General features: G+C 42.1%; 1 protein-coding gene across 3 annotated transcripts in view; it reads right to left on the bottom strand.

The window, feature by feature from the left end:
- LOC127573954 (sodium/hydrogen exchanger 2-like) overlaps window positions 1–23,663 on the bottom strand; it is a 128,263-nt gene that overhangs the window by 34,020 nt on the left and 70,580 nt on the right. For 2 of the 3 annotated variants that reach the window (XM_052022577.1, XM_052022579.1), the window contains exons 4-6: window positions 18,319–18,536; window positions 16,241–16,437; window positions 9,538–9,627 (exon numbers count right to left, since the gene is read on the bottom strand). In XM_052022577.1, the coding sequence (XP_051878537.1) occupies window positions 9,538–9,627; window positions 16,241–16,437; window positions 18,319–18,536 (505 nt within the window). The remainder of the gene's footprint in view (window positions 1–9,537; window positions 9,628–16,240; window positions 16,438–18,318; window positions 18,537–23,663) is intronic. The other variant, XM_052022578.1, reaches the window with a different exon arrangement.

Below are 23,663 nucleotides of genomic sequence, written 5' to 3'. Positions count from 1 at the left end.
GAAGAGTTTGGTAAGAATGAAAAACTGAAGGAACCAAGTATTTGTCAGAAATTAGTACTGGAGAAGTTGGTGAAAATATATAAATTCCAAGGACCTGATGCTTTACATCCCATATTGTTGAAGGAGGTGGTTTTAGAGATGGTGGATCCTCTGATTATTATTTACCAAAGTTCCATAGATTCTGGAATTGTTCCTATGGTTAGGAGGGTAGCAAGTGTGATCCTACTAGTTAAGAAAGAGAAGAAATAGAAAACTAGTGACCTGTTAGATTAACATGAGTGGCAAGGGAAATGCTGGAATCTACAATGAATGATGTGATAACTGAACACCTTAACAAGAGTAATAGGATTGATAATAGCCAACATGGAATTATCAAAGGAAAATCATGTTTGACTAATTTGCTGGAGATCTTTGATAATGTGACCATTAGAATAGAGGGATACCAGTAGATGTGGTGTATTTGGATTTTCAGCATGCAATCAATAGGGTCCCATACAAGAGGTTGATCAGCATGGTTACAGCATGTGGAACTGGGAATAATATGCTGATAGAGATCGGTTATTGGATAGAAGGCAAACTGCAGGAATATGCAGATCATTCTCAGGTTGGTGGGCTGCAAGCAGTGAAGTACCACATGGATCGGTGTTTGGGCACCAGCCACTCACAATCTATAAAAACAGTTTGACTGTGGAGAACAAGTGTCATAATTCCATGTTTACAGAGTCCACTAAACAAGGTGGGATTGTGTGGACAGAGAACACTGTAAAGAGGCTTCAAGGGGAGATTGACAGGCTGTGAGAGAGAGCAGGAACATGGCAGATGGAACATTATGCAGAAAAATGTGCAGTTATCCACTTTGCTGAACAGAGTGTTTTTTAAGTGGCGGGAGACTGGGCAGGTGAAGCAAGCAATGGGGAGAGCAAATGGTACGTTAGCCTTTGTTACCAAAGGGTTGAATGCAGGATTAAGGAAGTTTATGTGAAATTGTATCCTGCCTTGGTCAGACTGCATCTGGAATGTAGTGCAAGGAAGGATATGCTTGCCACAAAGGAAATGTGGATAAGGTGTACTAGATTAGTTCCAGGGATGGCTGGTTTGTTGTAGGATGGAAGATTGAGTAGACTGGGCCTGTATTTTCTAAAATTTAGAAGAATGAGAACACATAAAATTGGTAAACGTCTTGATGGCTGGATACAGGAAGATGCTTCCATTGGCTGAGGAGTCGAGTGTCAAGCAGTGGAGTTTTACAGTAAAGGTTAGGATGCTTAGGACTGAGGCAAGGAGAAATTCCTTTATTAAGAGGATGGTGAACCTTTGGAGTTCTCTACCCTAGAGGGCTGTGGAGACTCAGTACAGGTCCTCAGTGAGTTACGAACGCCCAGCTTATGTACAGCCTGTACATGCGAGTGAGCATTTGGGAAACTGGTAGGATGGATTTGCCAGCTGCTGTGGGACTGCAGGCATCTTCTGCTGGATGGGAACTCAGTCTGTGGCAATACCTGAATGGTGGAGTTAAACGTCCTGGTTTATCTACACGTTGCCCTTAGTTGGCCTTATTTAAATAAATTGCTGGTCAGCCACATTTCCAGTTTATGAACTGTTCAGGTTACAATGAGTTCTCAGGAATGGAACCCTGTTGTAACCTGGGGAGGACCTGTATCCTGTTCATTCAAGACACAGGTCGATAGATTTCTGGATACCAAGGGAATTGAGGGGAGAGTAAAGGAAGATGGTTCTGAGGTGGAAGATCAGCTGTGATCAAGATGAATAGCTCAAAGGGCTACTCCTGCTCCTTCTATGTTCTTGCTTCTGGGGCAAAAAGATATCAAGTGGGTTGAGTGAACTCAACCAGCTGCCATTTACATCCTCTCCAGAATTAGGAACAGCCTTTGAAAACAATTAGCTGAGGCCAGAAGGCACTGATGATGGAAAGGTGCCAATGCTGCCCACAGGAGATGCCAGCACATTCACTGCACTGTCCCTATGGTGGGTGAGTTAGGGGGTGGGAAGGAGAATTTAAAATCTCAAAATGCTCGTTTTAGAAGCCAACTCAGTAAACAACATACATAAAATTCAGACTGTTCTTTGGCTGAAATTGCTCCACTGTGAAAAGGTAATGCATCATAAAACATCAGATTCTTAACTCTTCTCTGTCAAGGGGCTGTGCACTTGCGTGTATCTGTGACCATGTCTGCAGCCACAGTAGTGTAGTGGTTAGCGTAATGCTATTGCAGCGCCAGCAACCTGGGTGGCAACACTTGCGGGCTGCCCCCAGAACACTCTATGCAAAAAGATACATTTCACTGTGTGTTTTGATGTACATGTGATTAATAAAGATATCTTATCTGTGTACAGGACTAGGTGCTCTATACATGTATGTTTAGTGTACAGATGTGAGCCTATGCATGCACACTTGTCTTCATCAGTGTGTGTGTGAGTGAGTGTGTGTGTGTGTGTGTGTGTGTGTGTGTGTGTGTGTGTGTGTGTGTATTCGCAGATGGGCATTCACTCAGCACAGAGGGACATCAGGTACTGCATCTCTCTCAAACTGCAGTGACGCAGGCTCAATCCTCTCCCCTGGTGCTGTCTGTGTGGAGTGTGCATGCCCTCCCAGTGACCATGCAGGTCACTCTTCAATAGCTTCCCTACCACTGACGTAAGGCTCACTGCCCTATAATTACCTGGATTATCTCTATTTCCCTTCTCGAACAAAGGCAAAACAAAGGCACTACAGTCCTCCAGGACCTCACCTGTTGCTAGTGAGGACACAAAGATCCTTGTCAAAGCCTCAGCAATCTCTTCACTTACTTCTTTCAATATTCTGGGATATATGTCATCAGACCCTGGGGACTTATCCACCTTAATGCTTTTCAGAAGACCCAACATTACCTCTGCCTTCATCTAAAAATGCCCCAGTCCTTTTTCACTATCGTCCAATTTCTTCTCCTCGGTAAGTACTGACACAAAGTATTCATTTACTACCTCAGTGACTTGCTCTGACTCCAAGCCCAAATTCCCTCCTTTATCCTTGAGTGGACCTACCCTCTCCTTAGTTATCCTCTTTACCTTAATATAAGAATAAATTGCCTTGGGATTATCCTTGACCCTGCTCACCAGGAACATTTCGTGGCCTCTTTTGGCCTTCCTAATCACCTGCTTGAGCACTTTCCTGCTATCTTTAAATTGCACTAGGGCCCAGTCTGATTTTAGCTTCTGAAACCTTACATATGTTTTCTTTTCCTTCCTGACTAAGTTTAGGACCTCTCAGGTCATCCAAGGTTCCCTTACCTTACCACCCTTGTCCTTACTCCTTACCGGAACATGCCGATCCTGAACTCTGATCAGCTGGTCTTTAAACAACTCCCACATGTCAGACGTGGACTTGTCCGACAGCAACGGCACCTAATCAGTGTCCCTTCATTCCAGTCTTATCCTGTCATAATTTTCCCTCCACCAATTTAGTACTTTCCCCTAAGATCCAATTTTATCATCCATGTATGTTTGTATGGATGGAGGCTGGGTATGCTTGGGGGCAAAGAAAGAACAGAAACTAAGGCCCTCAATTTTAAACTTTTAAATGTGTGGTTATAAAATTTTTATCATTAAGCTGGTCTCACTTCTCTGGAACATCATTTCCCCAAAGGTAATCTCCAAGGTTAGAGACACAGAAAATCTCCTGCATTTGGACCCGTGAGTCAGCATACTGCTGCAAGCTGTTAGAGATGACTATTGCAAAATTAATGAACTGGCAGCTTCTCTTCCTGGACTTAGTTGCAACTGTGGTTTTAACTAAATACCATTCAAGCTGGAATAAAGCAAAAATGAAGATGTGAGCAAAAAACCTGCTGCCTTTGGCTGCCTTACTCCCTGCTTCCCACTGCTCACTTTCAGCTATTTCCTCTCACTGCAGAAACTGTGGGCATTGAGCTAAAAATAACAATGGCCTGAAATATTACAGAGGAAGTCATGCTGTGTGTGTGTGTGTGTGTGTGTGTGTGTGTGTGTGTGTGTGTGTGTGTGTCTGTCTGTGTGTGCGTGTTTGTATGTCTGTGTACGCACGTGTGTGTGTGTGTCTGACTGTCTGTGTGTGTTTGTATGGGTCTGTGTGTCTGTGTTCGTGTCCATCTGTCTGTGTGTCTGTGTTTGTGTCTGTGTGTATGTCTGTGTGTGTACGTGTTTGTGTATGCGTGTGTTTGTGTGCGTCTGTGTGGTGTGTTTGTGTCTGTGTGTGTGTTTTTGCGGTGTTTGTGTGTGTGTATGTGTGCATGTGTTTGTGTGTGTGTGTGTCTCTATCTGCGTGTGCATCCGTGTGTGTGTGTGTGTGTGTGTGTGTGTGTGTGTGTGTGTGTGTTTAGGTGTGCGCATGTTTGAGTGTGTGTGTGGGGCGTGATTGTGGCTGGGATTGGTGAGATTTGTGGGAAGGGGCAGTTCTCAGATGGAGCAGGGACAGTGAGATGGTTTTCTCAATGAGACAATATGGAAAATGAAATGTCCATCTCCTCAAGGCCTGACGTTGCCAGCAGTGATAATCAAGTGAAGAAGTGTGCTTTGGTGGAAACATTACATTCAATCATTTTAATACCAGTTCCGTCTGCACCTCAAACCCAGCTTGGGTTTGAGTAACATGCTGGCTATGTTTACTGTTTGCAGTGGAACGTGTCAATTGGTACCCATGACAATAAGGTTGAAGTGAGTGTGAGTTTCCTGCCTCATTAATATTAGGCTGGCAAACTGTGGGTTACCAAACAGGTGCCCTCTGCTACAGAGCAAAAAGCCACTCAAGAAAAAAAAGACTGCAGATGCTGGAATCTGGAACAAAAAAAACAGAATGCTGGAAGAACCCAGCGGGTCAAGCAGCATCTATGGAGGCAAAGGGTGTACGCCGATGGTTCTGGTTGAGACCCTGCATCAGGACTGGGAGGGAAGAGGAATGGTTGCCAGTGTATAGCAGTACTAGGGACAGAGGCTGATAGGTGATAGGTGGAACCAGATAGGGATAGGGTGATGGGCAGAAGGAACCAGGAGGGAGAAGAGGACAAGAAAAGTGAACAAAAGCAAAAAAAAACTAGATGGGCAGGTGAGTGAGTATGAGTGAGAACACTGGGGGTGTGGGTTACCTGAAATTGGAAAATGCAGTGTTCATATCATTTGGTTGTAAGTTACCCAAGTGGAATACGAGATGTTGTTCTTCCAATTTGCGTCTTGCCTCTTTGTAGCAATTGAGAAGGCTGAGGACATGTTGGTGTGGGACTGAGAAGGAGAGTGAAACCAGAAACTCAAAATGGCCATTGTGGACAGAATACAGGTATTCTGCAAAATGGTCGCCTAGTTATGCTTGGTTTCACCAATGTAGAAGAGGCCACATTGCAAGGATGGAATGCAGTAGACCAGGTTGGAAGGGGTGCAGGTGAACCTCTGTCTCACCTGGAAGGGCTGTTTAGGTCCCTGGATAGTGGTGAAGGAGGTGGTGAAGGAACAGTGTTGGACCATCTACGGCTGCAGGGGAAAATGTCAGTGGGCAGGGAGAGCGGATGGGGAGGAATGAGTGGACCAAGGAGTCACAGAGAGAGTGATCTCTGTGGAAAGCAGAAAGGGGTGGGAGAGGGGAAGATGTGCGTGGTGGTGGGATCACGTTGGAGTTGGCATAAATGGTAGTGGATAATGTGTTGGATGCAGGGGCTGTTGGGGTGAAAGGTGTGGGCGCTAGGGGAATTCTATCCCTGTTCTGTCTGGGGAGTGGGCACGGGAAATGAAGGAAATAGAGTCATGGAGCCACACAGGCCCTTCGGTCCAACTCATCCATGCTGATCAAGATGTCTGTCTGAGCTAATCCAATTTGCTTGCATTTGGCCTATATTCCTCTAGTCCTTTTTTATCCATATACTGTACCTGTTTATGTGTGCTTTAAATGTTGTAATTGTGCCCACCTCTACCTCTTTCTTAGAGGCTGAAGGGAGACCAGATGGAGCTCATTCCATATACCCATCACTGCCAGGAGAATTCCAAGCCCATACTGGAGGAACAGCACCTCATTTTCCATTTTGGAACCTTGCAGCCTAACGGCATGAATATTGAATTTGCCCACTTTAGGTAATCCCCACCCCCCTTCCCCACAAACTACCCCCCCCACCACCACCATGCTTCTTCTCTTCTTCCCTTTCCTAGCCCTTTTCTTTCCTCTCTCTCCTTACCTTTTACTCATCCCCCGGTGGATCTGTTCTTCCCTCGTCCCCTACACCTGCCTATTATTTATCTCTTACCTGCATCTACCTATCACCTCCCTGTCCCCACCCTGCCTCCCCTCTTTTGTCCACCTATCACTGCTCCACTTTTCCCTCCTATATATTGGGTTTCCCCTTTTCCTATCTTCAGTCCTGAAGAAGGGTCCTGACCTGAAACATTGACCCCCTGCTTTTCTCCACGGATGCTGCCTGGCCTGCTGAGTTCCTCCAGCATCATCATGTTTTTCACCATCTGTGTCCCTCATGTTCTCCTTAAATCTTTCCCCAGTCACCTTAAACCAATGTCCTCAAGTTTTAGAATCCCCTACACTGGGACAAAAGACTGTGACCTTATCTATGGCCGTCACAATTTTATAAACCTCCATAAGGTCACCCTTCAGTCTCTTTAGCTCCAGGGAAAACTATCCCAGCCTATCCAGTCTTTCCTATTAACTCAAGCTCTCCAATCCCAGTAACATCCTCGTGAATCATTTTTACATCCTCTGGCTTAATCACATCCTTTCTATAATAAGGTGACCAGAACTGTACGCAGTACTCCAAATGTGGCCTTACTAATGTCATGATGTCCCATCTCCTATACTCAATATATTGACTATTGAAGGTAAGCATGCCAAACACCTTCTTCACCACCCTGTCTACCTATGTCTCCACTTTCAGTGAAGTATGTATCTGTACCCTTGGTCTCTCTGTTCTACAACACTCTTCAGGGCCCTGCCATTTACTGTGTAAGTCCTACTCTGGTTTATCTGACCAAATGAAACATTTTTCACTTGTCTGGGTTAAAATTCCATCTGCCATTCTTCGGCCCACTTCCCCAGTTCATCTAGATCCTGTTGTAATTTTAGATAACCTTCTTCACTGTCCATTACACCAGGAGTTTTGGTGTCATCCACAAACTTACAAATCACATTAACAACATTATCATCTAAATTGCTGATATAGTTAACCCAGCACTGATTCCCGTGAAACACCACTGGTCACAGGCCTCTAATTTGAGAAACAATTCTCTGCTACCACCCTCCGACTCCTTCTGCCAAGCCAATTTTGTATCCAATTGGCTGGCTCACTCTGGATCCCATATGATCTAATCTTCCAGACCAGCCTACTCTGTTTTACCTTGTCAAAGGGCTTGCTGAAGTCTATGTAGACAATGTCTACTGCCCTGCCCTCATCAATCCTCTTTGTCAACTCAAAACTCAGTCAAATTTGTGAGACACGATTTTCCACACATAAAGCTATGCTGACTATCCCTAATCAGTCCTTGCCTTTCCAAATGCAGGTAGATCCTGTTTCTCAGAACCTCCTCCCAGTAACTTTACCACCACTGATGTTAGGCTCACCAGCCTGTAGTTCCCTGGCTTGTCCTTGAATCCCTTCTTATTTAAAGGCACAACATTAGCCACCCTCCAATCCTCTGGTACCTCGCCTGTGGCTAAAGATGATGCAAATATTTCTGCCAGGAACCCTGCAATTTCTCCTCTAGCTTCCCACAATGCCCTGGGATACACTTGAACAGAGATTTATCCACCTTAGTATGACTCAAGACCAGCAGCATCTCCTCTTTTATGATGTGGATATGTTCCAATACATCACTTATCATTTCCCTTAATTCCTTAGCCTCCATGACCTTCTCCATGGTAAATACAGATGAGAGATATTCATTTAAAACTTCACCCATCTCCTGTGGCTCTTCACATAGATGACCACATTGTTCTTTAAGAGGACCTATTCTCTCCCTAGCTACCCTTCTGTTCTTAACGTACTTGTAGAATCTCTTAGGATTCTCCTTTAGCTTATCTGCCAAAGCCATTGCATGTCCTCTTTTTACCGTCCTGATTCCCCTCTGGAGTGTACTCCTACCTCTCTTATACTCCCAAAGGAGTGAACCCTCAGCTAGGGTTCCCTAATCCTGCTAGCCTTGCCCTTCATTCCAACAGGAACACATTGGCCCAGAACTTTCCCTATCTCATTGCTAAAAACCTCCCGCTTGCCAGACATCCCTTTACTTGCAAACAGCCTCTTCCAATCAACCATTGCAAGTTCCTGTCTAATACCTTCAAAATTTGTCATACCCCAATTTAGGACTTTAATTTGTGGACCAGTTCAATTTTTTTCCATAACTATTTTGAAACTAATAGAACTATGGTCTCTGGCCCCAAATTGCTCCCCCACTGTCATTTCAGTCACTTGCCCTGCCTCATTTCCCAATAGGAGGTCCCATGAGTGTGAGGGATACATCAACTATGCCATGTTTCTGGAAGGAGGACATTTTAGAAGTCCGAGACCAGGATGTGTCATATTGAGGACAGTCACGTTAGAGATGGAGAAGTTAAGAAAAGGAATAGCATTCTTACAGGAGGCAGGGTGGGAGGAGGTGCAGTCGAGGTAGCTATGGGAGTCAATGGGTTTCCAGAAGATGTCATTGGCAAGTCTGTCTCCTGAGATGGAGACAGAAAGATTCAGAAAAGGTCTCTCAACTCTGCCCAGCCACCAGCAAAGAGTTTGTAGATGCAGAAGGTTGACAGAAAATAAGGGAGGGTAGGGTGGAATGGGGGAGGGAGGTGCTCCCAGAGTGATATAATCTAAATTGTCTTGCCTTACCCCACCAGTGGTATAATTCCAAATACTTCATTTCTGTGTCCCATGGCTTGGGAAGTCTTTGAGTGAAAGTGGAAGTCACAGTCCTAAGATTCACCTTATAAAACAAGCAAGCTTATTTCTAAATAGCACTAATCCCTTTGACAGGGTTTACAGAGCAGTGACTCTACCTATCAGTCTTATTCTGGAGATATAACGATCAGATCACGGCAAACACAATCTCCCCCACATGAATTAGCTGTTGTGTGTCTTGCCTTCAATGTTCTGATGAATGAAGTGTCAAACTTCAGAAATATCAGTAGCCTGCTGATTGTGAGGGAAAAACTAATTACAACTCTTTATGTAAACATCACAACCAAAGAATGAGTTGTACATTGGATCCAATGAGATGGCTTCAATCTTCACATTGCCAAAGGGTAAAGCCAGTAATTTTAGACCTCTTAGGCTTGCACTGATAACAATTGTTATTCTCATAATTATTTTATATGTAGGTATCACAAGATACAACATCAGAACATATATAGAGCACACACTAATTATATCATACTGAACGGTAAGCAATGTGCAAAAAATATGAATCAACTGAAATGCAGTGTGGATATTAGCATATATTACAGTGGAACCTGGCACCATAATTACAGGATTGCACTAATATATGGAGGCCATGATTGACTGCTCCTCAAGGACTTTAACTTACCCGGATGTGAATCTGCTCACTGACAGTTGGAGGGGCTTGGCTTGTTCTTTTAACTTCCAGTAACTCAACCAGTGGTTTAATTGTCATGCCCTGTGACAGTGGAAGAAAGAATGAAATGGTTTCACTTTCTGAATCAGCAGCACATTAACTATTCATCATTGTGGAAAATATCCACTTAAGGTCTGATTTAATGAATTCGGCTGTATTGCTGTATCCAAATACAAGAAGGCATTTAGCAGAAGGTGGATTTTCATCTTTGGTCACATCAGTAATGGGCATCAACTGTATTCCCATTGCAATATTTAAATCCTTTGATGTTAATGGCCATGGAAGTAAAGATATAATTAACATCAATATTCTTACCTTATTTACATTATACTGAGGAAGTAACAAATATCAAGTCCACAAATTTCCACTATGGATGCAATTAAAGGTCAGACTGAGCTCAAAGTTGTCCTATTTCCCATTAGCAATTTGTGCTCAAAGCCATTTTTCCATCAATGAAAGGTAGTATCATTTTGAAACAATTTAAAAAACATTTCAAAAATATTCACTGATATAGTTAACAGTGGTAGTCTAATGCAGTCTCTGAAGATTGGATGACTCCCCACTCAGAAAGAAAACATCCTTAATCACAATGTATCTGTGATTAATCCATTCTAAATAACCAAAAATAACTTTAGAACATTAAATATAATCTTTTCTTGGTTTTACTGGTGTAATCAGTTTCTTAGTAAAGTGAAAACAAAGCTTCTAAGATGGGTCTATAACTGTCCTGAACTTTGAAGAAAACTTAAATGTAAGAGCCTTCTCATAAAGGCAGGCTAGATGGAAACAGTGAACAGTTCAATATGTAGAGCAACACATAGTGCACTGGAGGAACTCAGTAGGCCAGGCAGCAACTGTGTTGGGAAATGGACAATCGATGTTTTGGATCATGACCTTTCATTTGGTCTCCAGTTCAATATGTGGTATGTCCACTTTTGCAAGATGTTGGGGGAGCTCAGTTCATGTGAATAATAATTAGGTTTAAAATTCCTTGATCTTTTGAGTAAACTCTGTTGAATGAAACATTAGAAATGCTTGGTTTATATGTTCAATCTAATTTTGCTCTTGTCAAGCTTTAATGGCCAGCATGACAGAGAAATTTTCTAATGAGAATATTTAGGTGTAAGTAACTTAATATAATAATTGTGCTTTATAATAACTAATGCTGAAAGTCCAGTAAATGATATATTCCAGTCCAGATGTGCATCATAATCTAATTAATCTCTGTACATATTCAACAAGAGTGTAAGGCAGTTATGGCTGAAATTATTATTCTGCATCTTTAGCAATATACATGAGTTTTATAGCTCCATGAGTTCTTTACATGGATTCTCTCTGCATCTCCTGATTTATTATCTGGGGTTAATATGTAACAGGCTGTTGAAATTTGCAATATTCACTGACATAAATATTTCACATTATCTACATGTACTGAGGTGTATCCTGGGAAGTCTGAACTCTCTCCAGTTACATCACATTCAACCTTCGAGAGGCAGTTACAAAAACTGAGGTGTAAGTTATCAAATTCTAATTAGTAAACAAAATTCAATCATCAGTAAAAGGAAAAATTCAATCAAATAAGGAATCTTACCTGAGAATTGCACACTGATGATTTTGTAGTATTGATCCAGGACTTTCATATTAATAATTAAAGTGCAAAGTTCAGAAATGGAATTATGGATTGGAGAGTTCCCAGGTTCATTTTCCCTGGGCTGCGTACTGTATGGAGGTTACATGTATTCAAGAAGACTTAATGATTTTTATCAAGCCCTGACCTCATCAAAAGAATTAAATCCCACAATTGTTTTCAGATATGTAGCACCTTCAATCTGGAAAAATATTATAAGGTTAACCATTCTGCAGAATGAGACAAAATGAGTGGATAGACAAAATAAATGATTATTGATAAGGGTGGCCTTAAAGGAGGAAAGCAAGAGAGGGAGGTGGGAGGGAGGAGAGTGAGGTGGGAGTCATAGAATCATAGGGTTGTTGCAGCAGAGAAAGAGGCAATTTGGCCCATTGAGTCAGTACTGGCTCCTCGTTGAGCAATCTCAACATTCTCATTCCCCTGCTCTTTCCTCGCAGTCCTGCAAATTATTTTCTGTCAAGTGTCTTGAGAAGGAGTATTGGGAAATGGGAAGGGGGAAGTGGGAAGGAGAGGGAGATGGGAAGGGGGATAGGGAGGTGAAGGAAGAAACACGGGGAATTCCAGGGCTTGTGGTGCAGTTTCCAGAAGGCGCAGGCACTGATGGGGGTGGGTGGAGGAAGCTGGTGTGAAGGGAAGGTGTGGAACTAAAGGAAAAACTGTTGTAGATTGGGAGAATTCACTCTGAGGTGAAACAATAAAAGATGATTATTTTAAAACTGAGAAAACTAGGAGGGGCTAAGACCTCCAGAAAGAACAGGGGTAGGGATTGACCCAGATAATGTGCAATAGAATAAGGGGAGCAGAGTTTAGACAAGCTGTTTGAGGAGGGAGAAACTCAAAATGTTCCAGCAAGAAGGTGATAGAACAGCCAAGTCTAATGGGGAGGAAGATACAGGGGAGGGTTGCACCAGTGCTTGGGCTGAAGTGCAAATGTTATAGAATCGGCAGAACAGGGTCTTTGAAATGGAGAGATTATAAAGTCAGAAGGTTATTTCAGAGTGGAAATAGGATACTGAGACAGGCAACTGTCTTTTCAGTTTGGGATGGAGGGCAGGAAGAGAGTCGAGGCATGGTTATGATGTGATGGGGACTGTCGTTAATGTCTCCAGTCATGAGATCTAACTGAAGGACACTGTGATTGAATTAAAACAAGGTGTCTGACAAACATTCTGACACCACAGAGGTAACATAAGGCTAAAGTTGGGGAACAATGGGAGTAATCATTGCAATACAAAGCTTAACTACAAACAGTTGTCATTGAATTAAAGTCTGTGTAACATACTTATCATCACAAGGTTGACTCAGACAAAGAGTAATTGGCTCATTTTAGTTCAACTGTAGAAAAAAGATTGCAATCCCTAGTTCAGATTGACTAATTTCCTCTTAAACAAATCTAAGATTTTCATATCCACTGCTAAGAAAATGATTCGGAGCACTGATCATTATTTTCATCCAGAACTCCTTTCACTAAATTCAAATCATATCCTATTGTTATATTGTTCTGACATTCCTTGACGTTGGCTTGGCTGAGTTGAAAGCAGTCTTGCTTCTGTACCAGATATCTCTTGGTTTAATTCCTGCCATAGAATTGATCAGAGATGCTACATTCACACTTCATTGCTGCATTGCTGGAGAGGCTGCCTTTCAGAGGATGTGTTAAGGGGGCCTGTCCACTAACTCAGATCAACATAAAAGCCCCCACTACAATACTTGTGGTTGTTGGATGGAGAACAAGGATAGGGGTTAGAGCACAGAACATGAGTGATGGATTGGGATCAGGAAGGCTGTGGCGATAGCAGGAGGGAGGCTGGTCAGCTGATCACAGCAACATGAATCACAGCCAGCACTGTGGGAGGGGAGATCTGGGGCAGTATCAGGATCAGAAGGAGGGGAGATCAGAGAAACTGGATTCATGGTTGAAAGGGGGGAAAGGGCAAAGGATGGAACAGGAACATCAGGAATTTGAATGGGTGGATGGGGTGGGATCGTAATTGGTAACTCTAAATTGGTAACCAGTCCTGACCCAAAATGTTGACCACCTGCTTTTCTCCACGGATGCTGCCTGGCCTGCTGTGTTCTTCCAGCATCATTGTGTTTTTCATTGTAATTGGTAATGTTGGGGTGGGGAATATGGATGGGGTCCTAGGATAGGCAGGCAGACCAGGGTCATTTGAGCAGGAAAGGGGTGGCAGGGGGTAGATGCTGATGATTCAGTAAGTTTATCAGCCTACCAAATGATGTACCGCACAAGATAGGACATCATCCTATGTACCCCTGTGTGGACATTGCATGGAATGCAAGGGTGGGATTCCATTGCCTGCAAGTGTGATTTAGGCCAAGTTAAGTCCATGTTCAGTCACATAGCACTGAAAAAAACAGCAGTGTGCCATTCAATTCCTGCTTTAGCTGCAACTTACAACCCAGGTGCAAACTGCACTGGATCGTTGTCATGCTCATTCAAACATCACTGAGAATAAGATCTGCCCCAAACCAATATTTTAGAATTAAGAATTATTCCTCAATATACTGAGGAACGGTAACTTTATTTGATTTAAACATAGGTGTATTGCAAAGATAAGGACTTTGTCATCTACTTTGTCATTTGGCAGTAATTTTTATTTTAAAATGACTAAACCAAAAATTCAGAGATCATCTCCTTATCAGAGCTATTCTGCATTGTCACTCCAATGTCAATTATCTTTCCAGCCCCATTAATTTCCCAAATACTCATTCTCTATCCCAATAATCTCCCCAAAACTCACTCCCTACTTAAATCATCTCCCCACCTGGGGCCCTTCAATCTTTACCCCACTTATCATCTTCAAATGACTACAGTCCCCCACCGCATCACCCTCTTCATCTCCTCTCCCAATATGCTGCCCGTTTTTGTGCTTGTTCTATCATGTGTGTGACACCTTGGGTCATGTGTGCCATAGATTACTGGTGCTGGAAACCTTGTGAAAAGCAGCCCACCCAGCACTGTTTTAGAAAAAAAAACACTTAATAGACATTATTATTTCTAGGTCAAAGTTTTACAACCAGCAAATGAAAACATTTTACTAACTTGATTTGGACTAGATGTAACTTACACATGAAGTTTGTTCACTGTTGGACTGACTTGGACTGAACTAATCATTAAATCAGTGCAACTGAATGGAAGCTCCCAACCCGAAAGTCTTCATATTCCCCATATTTCCTCATACTCAGTTTACTTCTGTCGATTTATTTCCTCATACTCAGTTTATTTCTTCTCTACCTGGAGCTTGCATCTTTCCTTTCTGATATAGCAGCCCAGTGCTCAGATGAGATACAAAGTTCTCCTTCATTCATATTAAATATCGAGAAAGAAGCAGCCTGTTAAATCAGATCTTTGCAGTTCTCACTGGAGCTTCTTAAAGCTTTTTATTGATCTGTTCATGGGAAGTTGATGTAGTTGATATAGTGATGTTTTTCTTGTAGTTTGTTACTATCATTATTTTCATAGAAGTACACTCAGTAAATAAATTGGCTGCTGTACCTTTTTATAGGGTTGATGCACAAAATAAATGGACCATTTGGTAAAGCAGCCAACATAGAATCAGAATCAGATTTATTGTCACTGACATATGATGTGAAATTTGTTGTTTTGCGGCAGCAGTACAGTGCAAAGACATAAAAATCTAATAATTACAGAAATACATAATCAAAGACTCCACCTGCCCTGGACATTCTCTCTTCTCCCCCTCCAATCGGGCAGAAGATACAAAAGCCTGAAAGCACGCACCATCAGCCTCAAAGACAGCTTCTATCCTGCTGCTATAAGGCTATTGAATGGTAACGAGTATGAGAAGATGTACTCTTGACCTCACAATCTACCTTGTTATGACCTTGCAGCTTATTGTCTGCCTGCACTGCACTTTCTCTGTAACTGTAACACTTTATTCTGCATTCTGTTATAGTTTTCCCTTGTACTACCTCGAAGTACTGATGAGATGAATGATCTGTATGGATGGCATGCAAAACAAATTTTTCACTGTATTTCAGTACATGTGACAATAATAAACCAATCTGCAATAATTTACAGTAATATAACTTTATCAACAAGGTGGCTCTGGTAGTCTTTGAAGGAAGTATCCATATTGTCATGGGCCATCTGAATTGTCAACAACGCACAACCTTCTCTTGAAGGAATGATAGGAGGCAATAGAAACAGAAGTAACTTTCCTATGCACTAGTGACAAAGATTATCCTTAGTTTTGAAAAAAGCAAAATAAACTGCAGATGTTGGATATGTGAAATAATTCCACATTATCCTTACATATTCCAACTTAAGTGAAATTTCAGGACGAAAAAGAATATAAAATAGCTAATGAAAGATAAATCTGGAACATTATTAAAAGTAAGGAATGACAGTGGGGCAAGGCAGCATGCAATGAATCCAGTGGAAAGTGAGTCAATGTTAACATAAACATACAAAGGTCAACTGACACCGATTAGGTAAGTCAATAAAGAGAAAACTAGAAACTTTAACTACAGAAGACCAATTCCAAGATGCATTGAGGAAGCCTTTGCTAATTATATCCAGACATAAGCTACTTTGTTCATTTTTTGCTTTGCTTATGATTGCTGTAACAATGGGCATTTTTCACCCATGTGTATAAGACAAGGGTGTGCATTTGGCCAGCATGCAGTTACCTCATGCAGCTCCCAGAATGCTTGTTAGTAAGGGATGTACAGAGAATGATATCCACTGTTGTGGTAGTGGATTGATTAGACCTGACATGATAATACAGCAGAAGAGATCAGAAATATTTCTAAAGTCAATGTGACAAAGAGACATAAACTTACCATAAAGCTCTGGAAGCACTCAGCAGGTCAACCATTCACTCTGCTTCCCTCTTCACAGATGCTGCCTGACCTGCTGAGAGTCTCCAGCATTTTCAATTTTTACTTCAGATATCCAGAATTGGCAATTTTTAGATCTGCATAAATGCAATGGCTTAATTTGTCAAAAAAATCCCCGCTTACCTGAACAAAGACTGTGAAAAAGATTACGACTATTGTGGCGGTGGTGAAAAGTTTCTTCTGAGGGAAGTTTGGAAGTAAGAAAACAAGGGAGAAACATATTGCCCCCCGCAATCCACCATAGGCTATGATGAACTGGTCCTTCCTTGTTACCATATTCACACGGAACTTATTCACAATAAATGTCAGGAAAATGACTCCTGGAATCAAACAAAGAAATCCATTACTAGACATTGCACTAATCGGTCAAACCAGAAATTCAGAGGATGATAAGAATGGGGAAAATGTCTTGTTTTCTTTCATTAGTACCTAAAATGCATTTTGATTATCTTCTCAGGATTAGGCTCTTGCTCTCTGAATCTTGAAAACTTGAGTTTGCTCAACATGCTTTTTCAATTATATTTGACATTAGGAAAAGTCTATAATTGACATCAACCAAACAAGGTGAAGTCTTGCTTTCCTAAAATCTGCATAAATGTCACATAAAGATTATTCCAAACCTCTGCATCATCAAACGTATATAGAGTCCTAGAACTATACAGCATGGAAACAGGCCCTTCAGCCCAACTCATCCATGTGAGCAAGGTGCCTTCCTAAGTTTGTCCCATTTGCCTGCATTTGGCCCATGTCCTTCTAAACCTTTCCTAGCTATGAACCTGTCCAGATGTCTTTAAAATGTTGAAATTGTACCCACCTTTACCACTTCCTCTGGCAGCTCGTTTGATATACCCACTACCCTCTGTACAAAAAACTTGCCCGTTGGGTCCCCTTTAAGTCTTTCCCCTCTCACCTTAAACTATGCCCCCGAGTTCTATACTCCCTTACCCTGGGGTAAAGACTGTAACCATTTACTTTACCTATGCCCCTCATGGTTTTATATACCCTTATAACTTCGCCCTTCAGCCTCCCTCGCTCTAAGAGAAATAGTCCCAGTTTACCCAGTCTCTATTCTTTGCCTTGTAAAAGTTTAGCTATGCTACTCTGTCTTTGTGAGTTTCTGCATTGGGTCTTGCCTGAGAGGAAGGTTGGAGGTTGGGCGTGAGGAATCCTGATCTCCATCGACAGCAATTGGAACGATGACGCAGCAAGTAGAGCTGCTGCCTCATAGTGCTGTCTGTGTGGAGATTGCACATTCTCCCTTTAACTGTGTGGGTTTCCCCTGGAGTGCACCAACTTCCTCCCACATCCTAAGGCCATGCAGATTGGTAAATTAATTGTCACTGGTATGTAGGTGAATGATAGGATCTGGAGGGGAGTTGATGGAAATGTGGAGAGAATAAAATGGGATAGTGTAAATTGATTACTATAAATAAGTGCTTGATAGTCAATGTGGACTTGGTGCTCTGAAGGGCCTGTCTCTGTACTGTATGACTCCACTCTGTCCAATAATTCCTGACAAAATTTATCATGCTTTGTTCTTTTGACCATGTGTTAATATTCTTGGCTACCATACTTTTACAATTCCTTTACAAAATGCTTCTTATAGTTATATTTATATCAACAAAATATTGCACTGGTTACATCAGACCAATTATTTTACAATTATAATTAGCACAGTATAAATTAACACAATATTTTAATCACTGAAAGCACTTGAGACTGTCCTGGTGATCATACACTGGCTCAGTATTATAATACAGCAATTATTGAAGGCTGGTGAGATTTGGGATTGAAAACCGATGATTATCCCCATTGTGAGCGCCCAGTCCAGGAAATCCCACAAGAAGAAACTCAGAGTTTACAGTAATGAAGTCCCACATGCAGAGGAAAGGAAAATCAGCAATTTTCTTATCCTTTGCTCTTCGCTCCTACAGATTTTAGATTAATACCCCGGATTTAGCTGCAAGCCACCCAGGAGAAAATCTCTCTTCGACAGGTCACCATATTTTGAGGCTGGAGATCCTCCAGGAATGTATCCAATCCGAATCTTAAGAGGTATCCTGGAGTGTCCAAGTTACACTGTCAAGATCCCTTTGCACCATCCTTGGCTGGGAAATATTACAGGAGTGTGTGTTGCCACAGAGGCAGGGGAGGCAAGAGTGAGAAAGTTATTGAAAAGAGAGAAAATAAACGTTAATTACCAACAGCTCTCCAGACAAGGCAAAATAGCATTGTGAAACATACATAGGGCCAGCTCCACTCGTGCTTGTCCCCAATAGTAGAAACACCGAGGAAAATAAAGATGAGGGTCTCACTCACACTGCTCCACATCTTCATGAAGTATTTGATTGTAGTGTGAGACTTCTGAGAAATATTAGCCTCCACATATCGTTTCATACTCATTGAACAAGCTATTATTCTGGAAAAGACATTTACAATGTTTTTTAATTGAACCAGTTGTGAAAAAAATCAAAACCTTGCTTATCAGTATAATTAGTCTTAACAATACCTGGGCTGCAATTACCTTATTACATCCTTAACCAGCATTGCTGTATATTGAAGGAGCCCACATCAAAACAGCATTCCTACTGATAACTGATTTAACCAGCTTCTTCCAGCAAACCGGTTGAAGAATCCTTTGCAAAGAAACCCAAGTGCAGGAAACAATGCAATTGCAGTCAAGAGAAAAGAAATAACCTGGCAGTTACAAAGCAGATTTCATAACCTCAGAATATCCCAAAGCCCTTTAAGATTGAAACCAGTGAAGGCCTTTTGAAGTCTAACCTATGAATCAGCATAGGAAACAGGGCAGCCATTTGTCCACACAAAGAACAAAACGATAATGACCAGGTGATGGTTGGGAGATAAACATTGATCGGACATTGAGGGCTCTTCTTGAAAATAGTTTATATCCACCATCTCCAACACTACCAAGTGCCCTCAGTACTGTACTAAAATAATTTTATTCAAGTCTCTGAGTGGGGCTCGAAACTTCAACCTACTGATTCTGAAGTAAGGGTGCTGTCACTGAGCTACAGCTACCGGTAACTTTGAGGACTACCCCTTCATTTTAGTACACAGCTTTAAACCGCTAAACATTGACAATAAGGTACTTTGCTGATGATGCATCATAAATGGAAAATACATAGTCCATAGTCATAGTCCAGATGCAAGAAGATATTATTGGGACAGGAATAGTTGGCATTGAGCAGTGTGGAAAGATACCAATGTTACCCAGGAACTGAAGAAAACCTGCACTGCTTTCATGTCAATGCTAAAAATTACAGAATTTAAGGTGCTGGAGAGTAGATACAGAGATATCAGGGGTAAGTTTCTTACTCAGAGAGTGGTGAGTGCGTGCAAAGTGCTGCCGGAAACGGTGGTGGAGGCTGATACGATAGGGTCTTTCAAGAGACTGTTGGATAGGTACATGGAGCTGAGTAAAAAAGGCTATGGGTAAGCCTAGTAATTTCTAGGGTAGGGACATGTTCGGCACAGCTTTGTGGGCCAAAGGGCCTGAATTGTGCTGTAGTTTTTCTATGCTCTATGTTCTAGACCCCATGCCTCAATCTAAACTTTGACCATAATCCTCCCTAGGGGTGTCTCACATGGATTTATAAGCAAGCTCTTGATGCAGTTATGGTAATACCTGATGAAGCAAGTTCATTAGATTTCCATCAAAGTAACCTGTGTAAGGAATGGAAATAATGGAAGGAAGAGGTTACACCACATCTTCAACTGGCTCCAGCAGATAAACCACAGCAAATATTTTATTGGCCACAAGGGAGAGAATTGAACCCTGCTATAAAACCCGCAAATGAGAAGCAGTTGAATGCCTTAGGTGCAATACAAGCATAATACAACTGCCCAGAAATGAAACAATTGGCCAGTCCTAATGTTTTAGAGACAGTAAAGAACAGAGAAGATTCTTTGGTACTAGTGGATAACTGCAGATTCACAAATCTGAAGGATTCATTCATTGGAGGTTGGACTATTTGTGGAATCTGGAAGACCAGCCTGAGGAAGTGGTAGCTACATGGGTCAGAGTCTACTCCAGGCATACAAATCTACAGAGTTACCAAATCCAGACTGGAGATGTAGGATGCCCAGCAACAGAAAGTAAAAGGCAAGGTGGCTTAGATGTTGCAGGCATTGTGAATTGCAACATGAACAACTATAGGAGAAAGTCAAAGTCCAAGTCGAGTGTATTGTCACATGCACAAGTACATGTATGCACAGATACAAAGAAAAGCTTACTTGCAGCATCATCACAGGCACATAGCACCACATAAGAGCAGTCACAAGAAAAACATAAATTATACATAATTTTTACAAGAAAGAACAAATAGAACAAAAATAACAAAGTCCATTTTAGTGCAAAGTGATCAAAGTGGTCATGGTGTTGCTAAACTGTAGTGATTAGAGTTGTGCCAATTGGTTCAAGAACTGAATGGCTGAAGGGAAATAACTGTTCTTGAACCTGGTGGTGTGGGACTTCAGGCTTCTGTACCTCCTGCTGCAAGAAAGGTAGCTGCGAGAAGGTGGCATGGCCCAATTCCAACCTGGTGGTGTATGACTTGAAGCTTCTGTACCTCCTGCCCAATGGTAGCTGCAAAAAGATGGCATTGTCTGGATGGTGGGGATCTTTGATGATGGATGTTGCCTTCTTGAGGCAGCACCTCCTGTAGATATTACCAATGGTGGGAAGGGATGTGCCCATGATGTATTGGGCTGAATCCACTACTCTCTGCAGCTTCTAATGTCCTGCACATTCAGATTGCTGTACCAGACCATGATGCAACCAGTCAGATACTTTCAACAGTATATCTGTAGAAGTTTGTTAGAGCGTTGGTGTTAGTATTGGTTTATTATTGTCATTTGTACCAAGATACAGTGAAAAACTTGTCTTGCATACCGATCGTACAGGTTAATTTGTTACACAGTGCAGTTACATTGAGTCAGTACAGAGTGCATTGATGTAGTACAGGTAAAAACAATAACAGTACAGAGTAAAGTGTCACAGCTACAGAGAAAGTGCAGTGCAATAAGGTGCAAGGTCACAACAAGGTAGATTGTGAGGTCGGAGTCCATCTCATTGTATGAGGGAACCGTTCAATAGTCTTATCACAGTGGGGTAGAAGCTGCCCTTAAGTCTGGTGGTAAGTGCCCTCAGGCTCCTGCATATTCTACCTGATGGAAGAGGAGAGAAGAAAGAATGACCCGGGTGGGTGGGGTCTTTGATTATGCTGGCTGCTTCACCAAGACAGCGAGAGGTAAAGACAGAGTCCATGGAGGGGAGGCTGGTGTCCGTGATGCACTGGGCTGTGTCCACAACTCTCTGCAGTTCCTTGCGGTCCTGGGCAGAGTAGTTACCGTACAAAGCCGTGATACATCCAGATAGGATGCTTTCTACGGTACATCAGTACCATAGAAAGCATCCTATCTGGTGAGAATCAAAGGGGACAAGCCAAACCTCCTTAACCTCCTAAGAAAGAAATAGCTAGTGTGTAGGATATAGTGCAGGTGGTGGGGGTTGAATAAGTTTCCCATACACAAGTAAGGGTGGACTGGATATGTGGACACTGATCACAAGCCACTCATGATCATTGCTGTTAATCCCCTCCAGAGAGCCTCAAAAATTATGAGGAGGAAGGTAAAGTGTTGGTACTACCAAGGACATGCACATGGCCAACATGATTAGATGAGTCTAACTCAAGGGACACTGGTGCTACTGAGCCTGAGACAGCTAACCTGGCAAGTCAAGATCCAGTCTCTCAGCTGTTGATGCAGGTGGTTGAAGGGATCACCAGACAATGCAATGCCTGAAGCTCGTGATTCAGACTGGGTGGGGGGGAGACACAGTGTGAGAAGGAACTGCTTCTCAGGCAGTACTTCTACAAAAGAGATGAACTGGGCACTCAGGGTGGCCAGACCTTGAGAGGTAAAAGGATAATTATTCCCAAGCTATGAGGGAATGGGACAATCAAATGCGTTCACTCCCCACATCCTATGAATGATTGCTTCCACCAAGTAAGACGAGGGAGTATCGACCAGCCATGGATGGATGGGAACCATGAGCAGAATGTGAGACCTGCGGACCTCTAGGAAAGGACAAACCAAAGGAATCAACATTCATCAGTACCCTCACTGACCCTGGCAAAGTCCAGTCAAATCTGTTTCATCGGGAAATGTCTCGGTTACAGAGTTAAAGGAAGCTGAACCATCAATCCTGTGGCACTGGAACTACCTTTGTGGGTTGATCTCCTTCTTTGTGTACCTCCCTCCTCTGTACCTCCCTCCTCTCTACCTCTCTCCTCTGTTCCCACTCTCCTGTCCCTCCCTCCTCTCTACCTCCTTCCTCTGTACCCTCCCTCCCCTCTACCTTCCCTCTCCACTACCTTCCCTCTTCTGTACCTCCCTCCTCTGTACCTCCCACCTTCTGATCCTCCCTACTGTGCACCTCGCCCCCCACCCCCCCCATCCACCCCCCACATTGGACCCCTATGAATGAATCTAATTCCTGTGTATTTACTAATCCCATTAAAGTACTCTGTTCCGGTTATAGGTAAAGTTCTTCCTCCACAGATGAGTTGTCAAATACATCCAAAACACCCTGAGGTGTACATCAGAGCTCCAATAGGAGAGTTTTATGTAGATTAGGACAAAGATGTGTGTAACTAACCACCTCAGCCACCCCTTGGACTTCCTTCAGTCTCCCTGCTTATTCTCCAGAGGGCTGGGAAACCAGTGCTAACTTTTGACTGAAACTTAAAGCAAATTTAAGACTCCATTAACATCTTCTAAGAATGTTAACTCTGTCCTTATGCAACCCCCTGCGTGGAACGTATTCAAGACAGTTTTCCAACAATAAGATGCTGTGAACCCAACCAGACAACTGACTAATTTAGATTTAGCCAGATGTAATGAGATTGGGTTAATTAATAATCTCAACATAACAAATCCTCAGGGGAAGAGTAGTTACAATATGACAGAATTTCACATTTCGTGCAAGAGTGACAAATTCATTTCCAAAGCAATTACATGATGTTAATGAAGGATGATTGGATCTTTAAGCTTAAAGGCATATAATTTTAAAAAATCATAATTCTATACAAATATACATGCCATTGAGAAATTAGGACTCCAAAGAAAAAAAGTCTTCTGTGATTATCTAAAGGATTTAGGAATGAAAGAAAAGGTTCATAAAATTGTAAAAATGCAGAGATCCTCAAAATTGACAAATTTTGGAAATCAGCAAAGATGTTCAAAAATTAATAATGAGGTAGAAAATTGTATATGAGAGTAAAGTAACAAGAAAAAAAATAAAAAGCTTCCACTGTGTTGGTAAGATTTTAAAGTCTATTATTAAGGATTAAATTTCCGAGTACTTGGAAGTACATGATAAAGCAGGGCAAAGTTAGCACGGTTTTGTTACAGGGAGATATTGCCTGTTAGAATTCTTTGAGGAGGTAACAAGAAGGTTAGATAAAGGAAAATCGATGAATGTTACTTACTTGAATTTTCAGAAGGCCTTTGACAAGGTGCT

Source organism: Pristis pectinata, chromosome 8 (assembly GCF_009764475.1).
Source record: "Pristis pectinata isolate sPriPec2 chromosome 8, sPriPec2.1.pri, whole genome shotgun sequence".
NCBI classification, from domain to species: Eukaryota; Metazoa; Chordata; class Chondrichthyes; order Rhinopristiformes; family Pristidae; genus Pristis; species Pristis pectinata.
The sequence above is the reverse complement of the archived record's forward strand: the minus strand, read 5'-3'. Positions and strand labels throughout refer to the sequence as shown.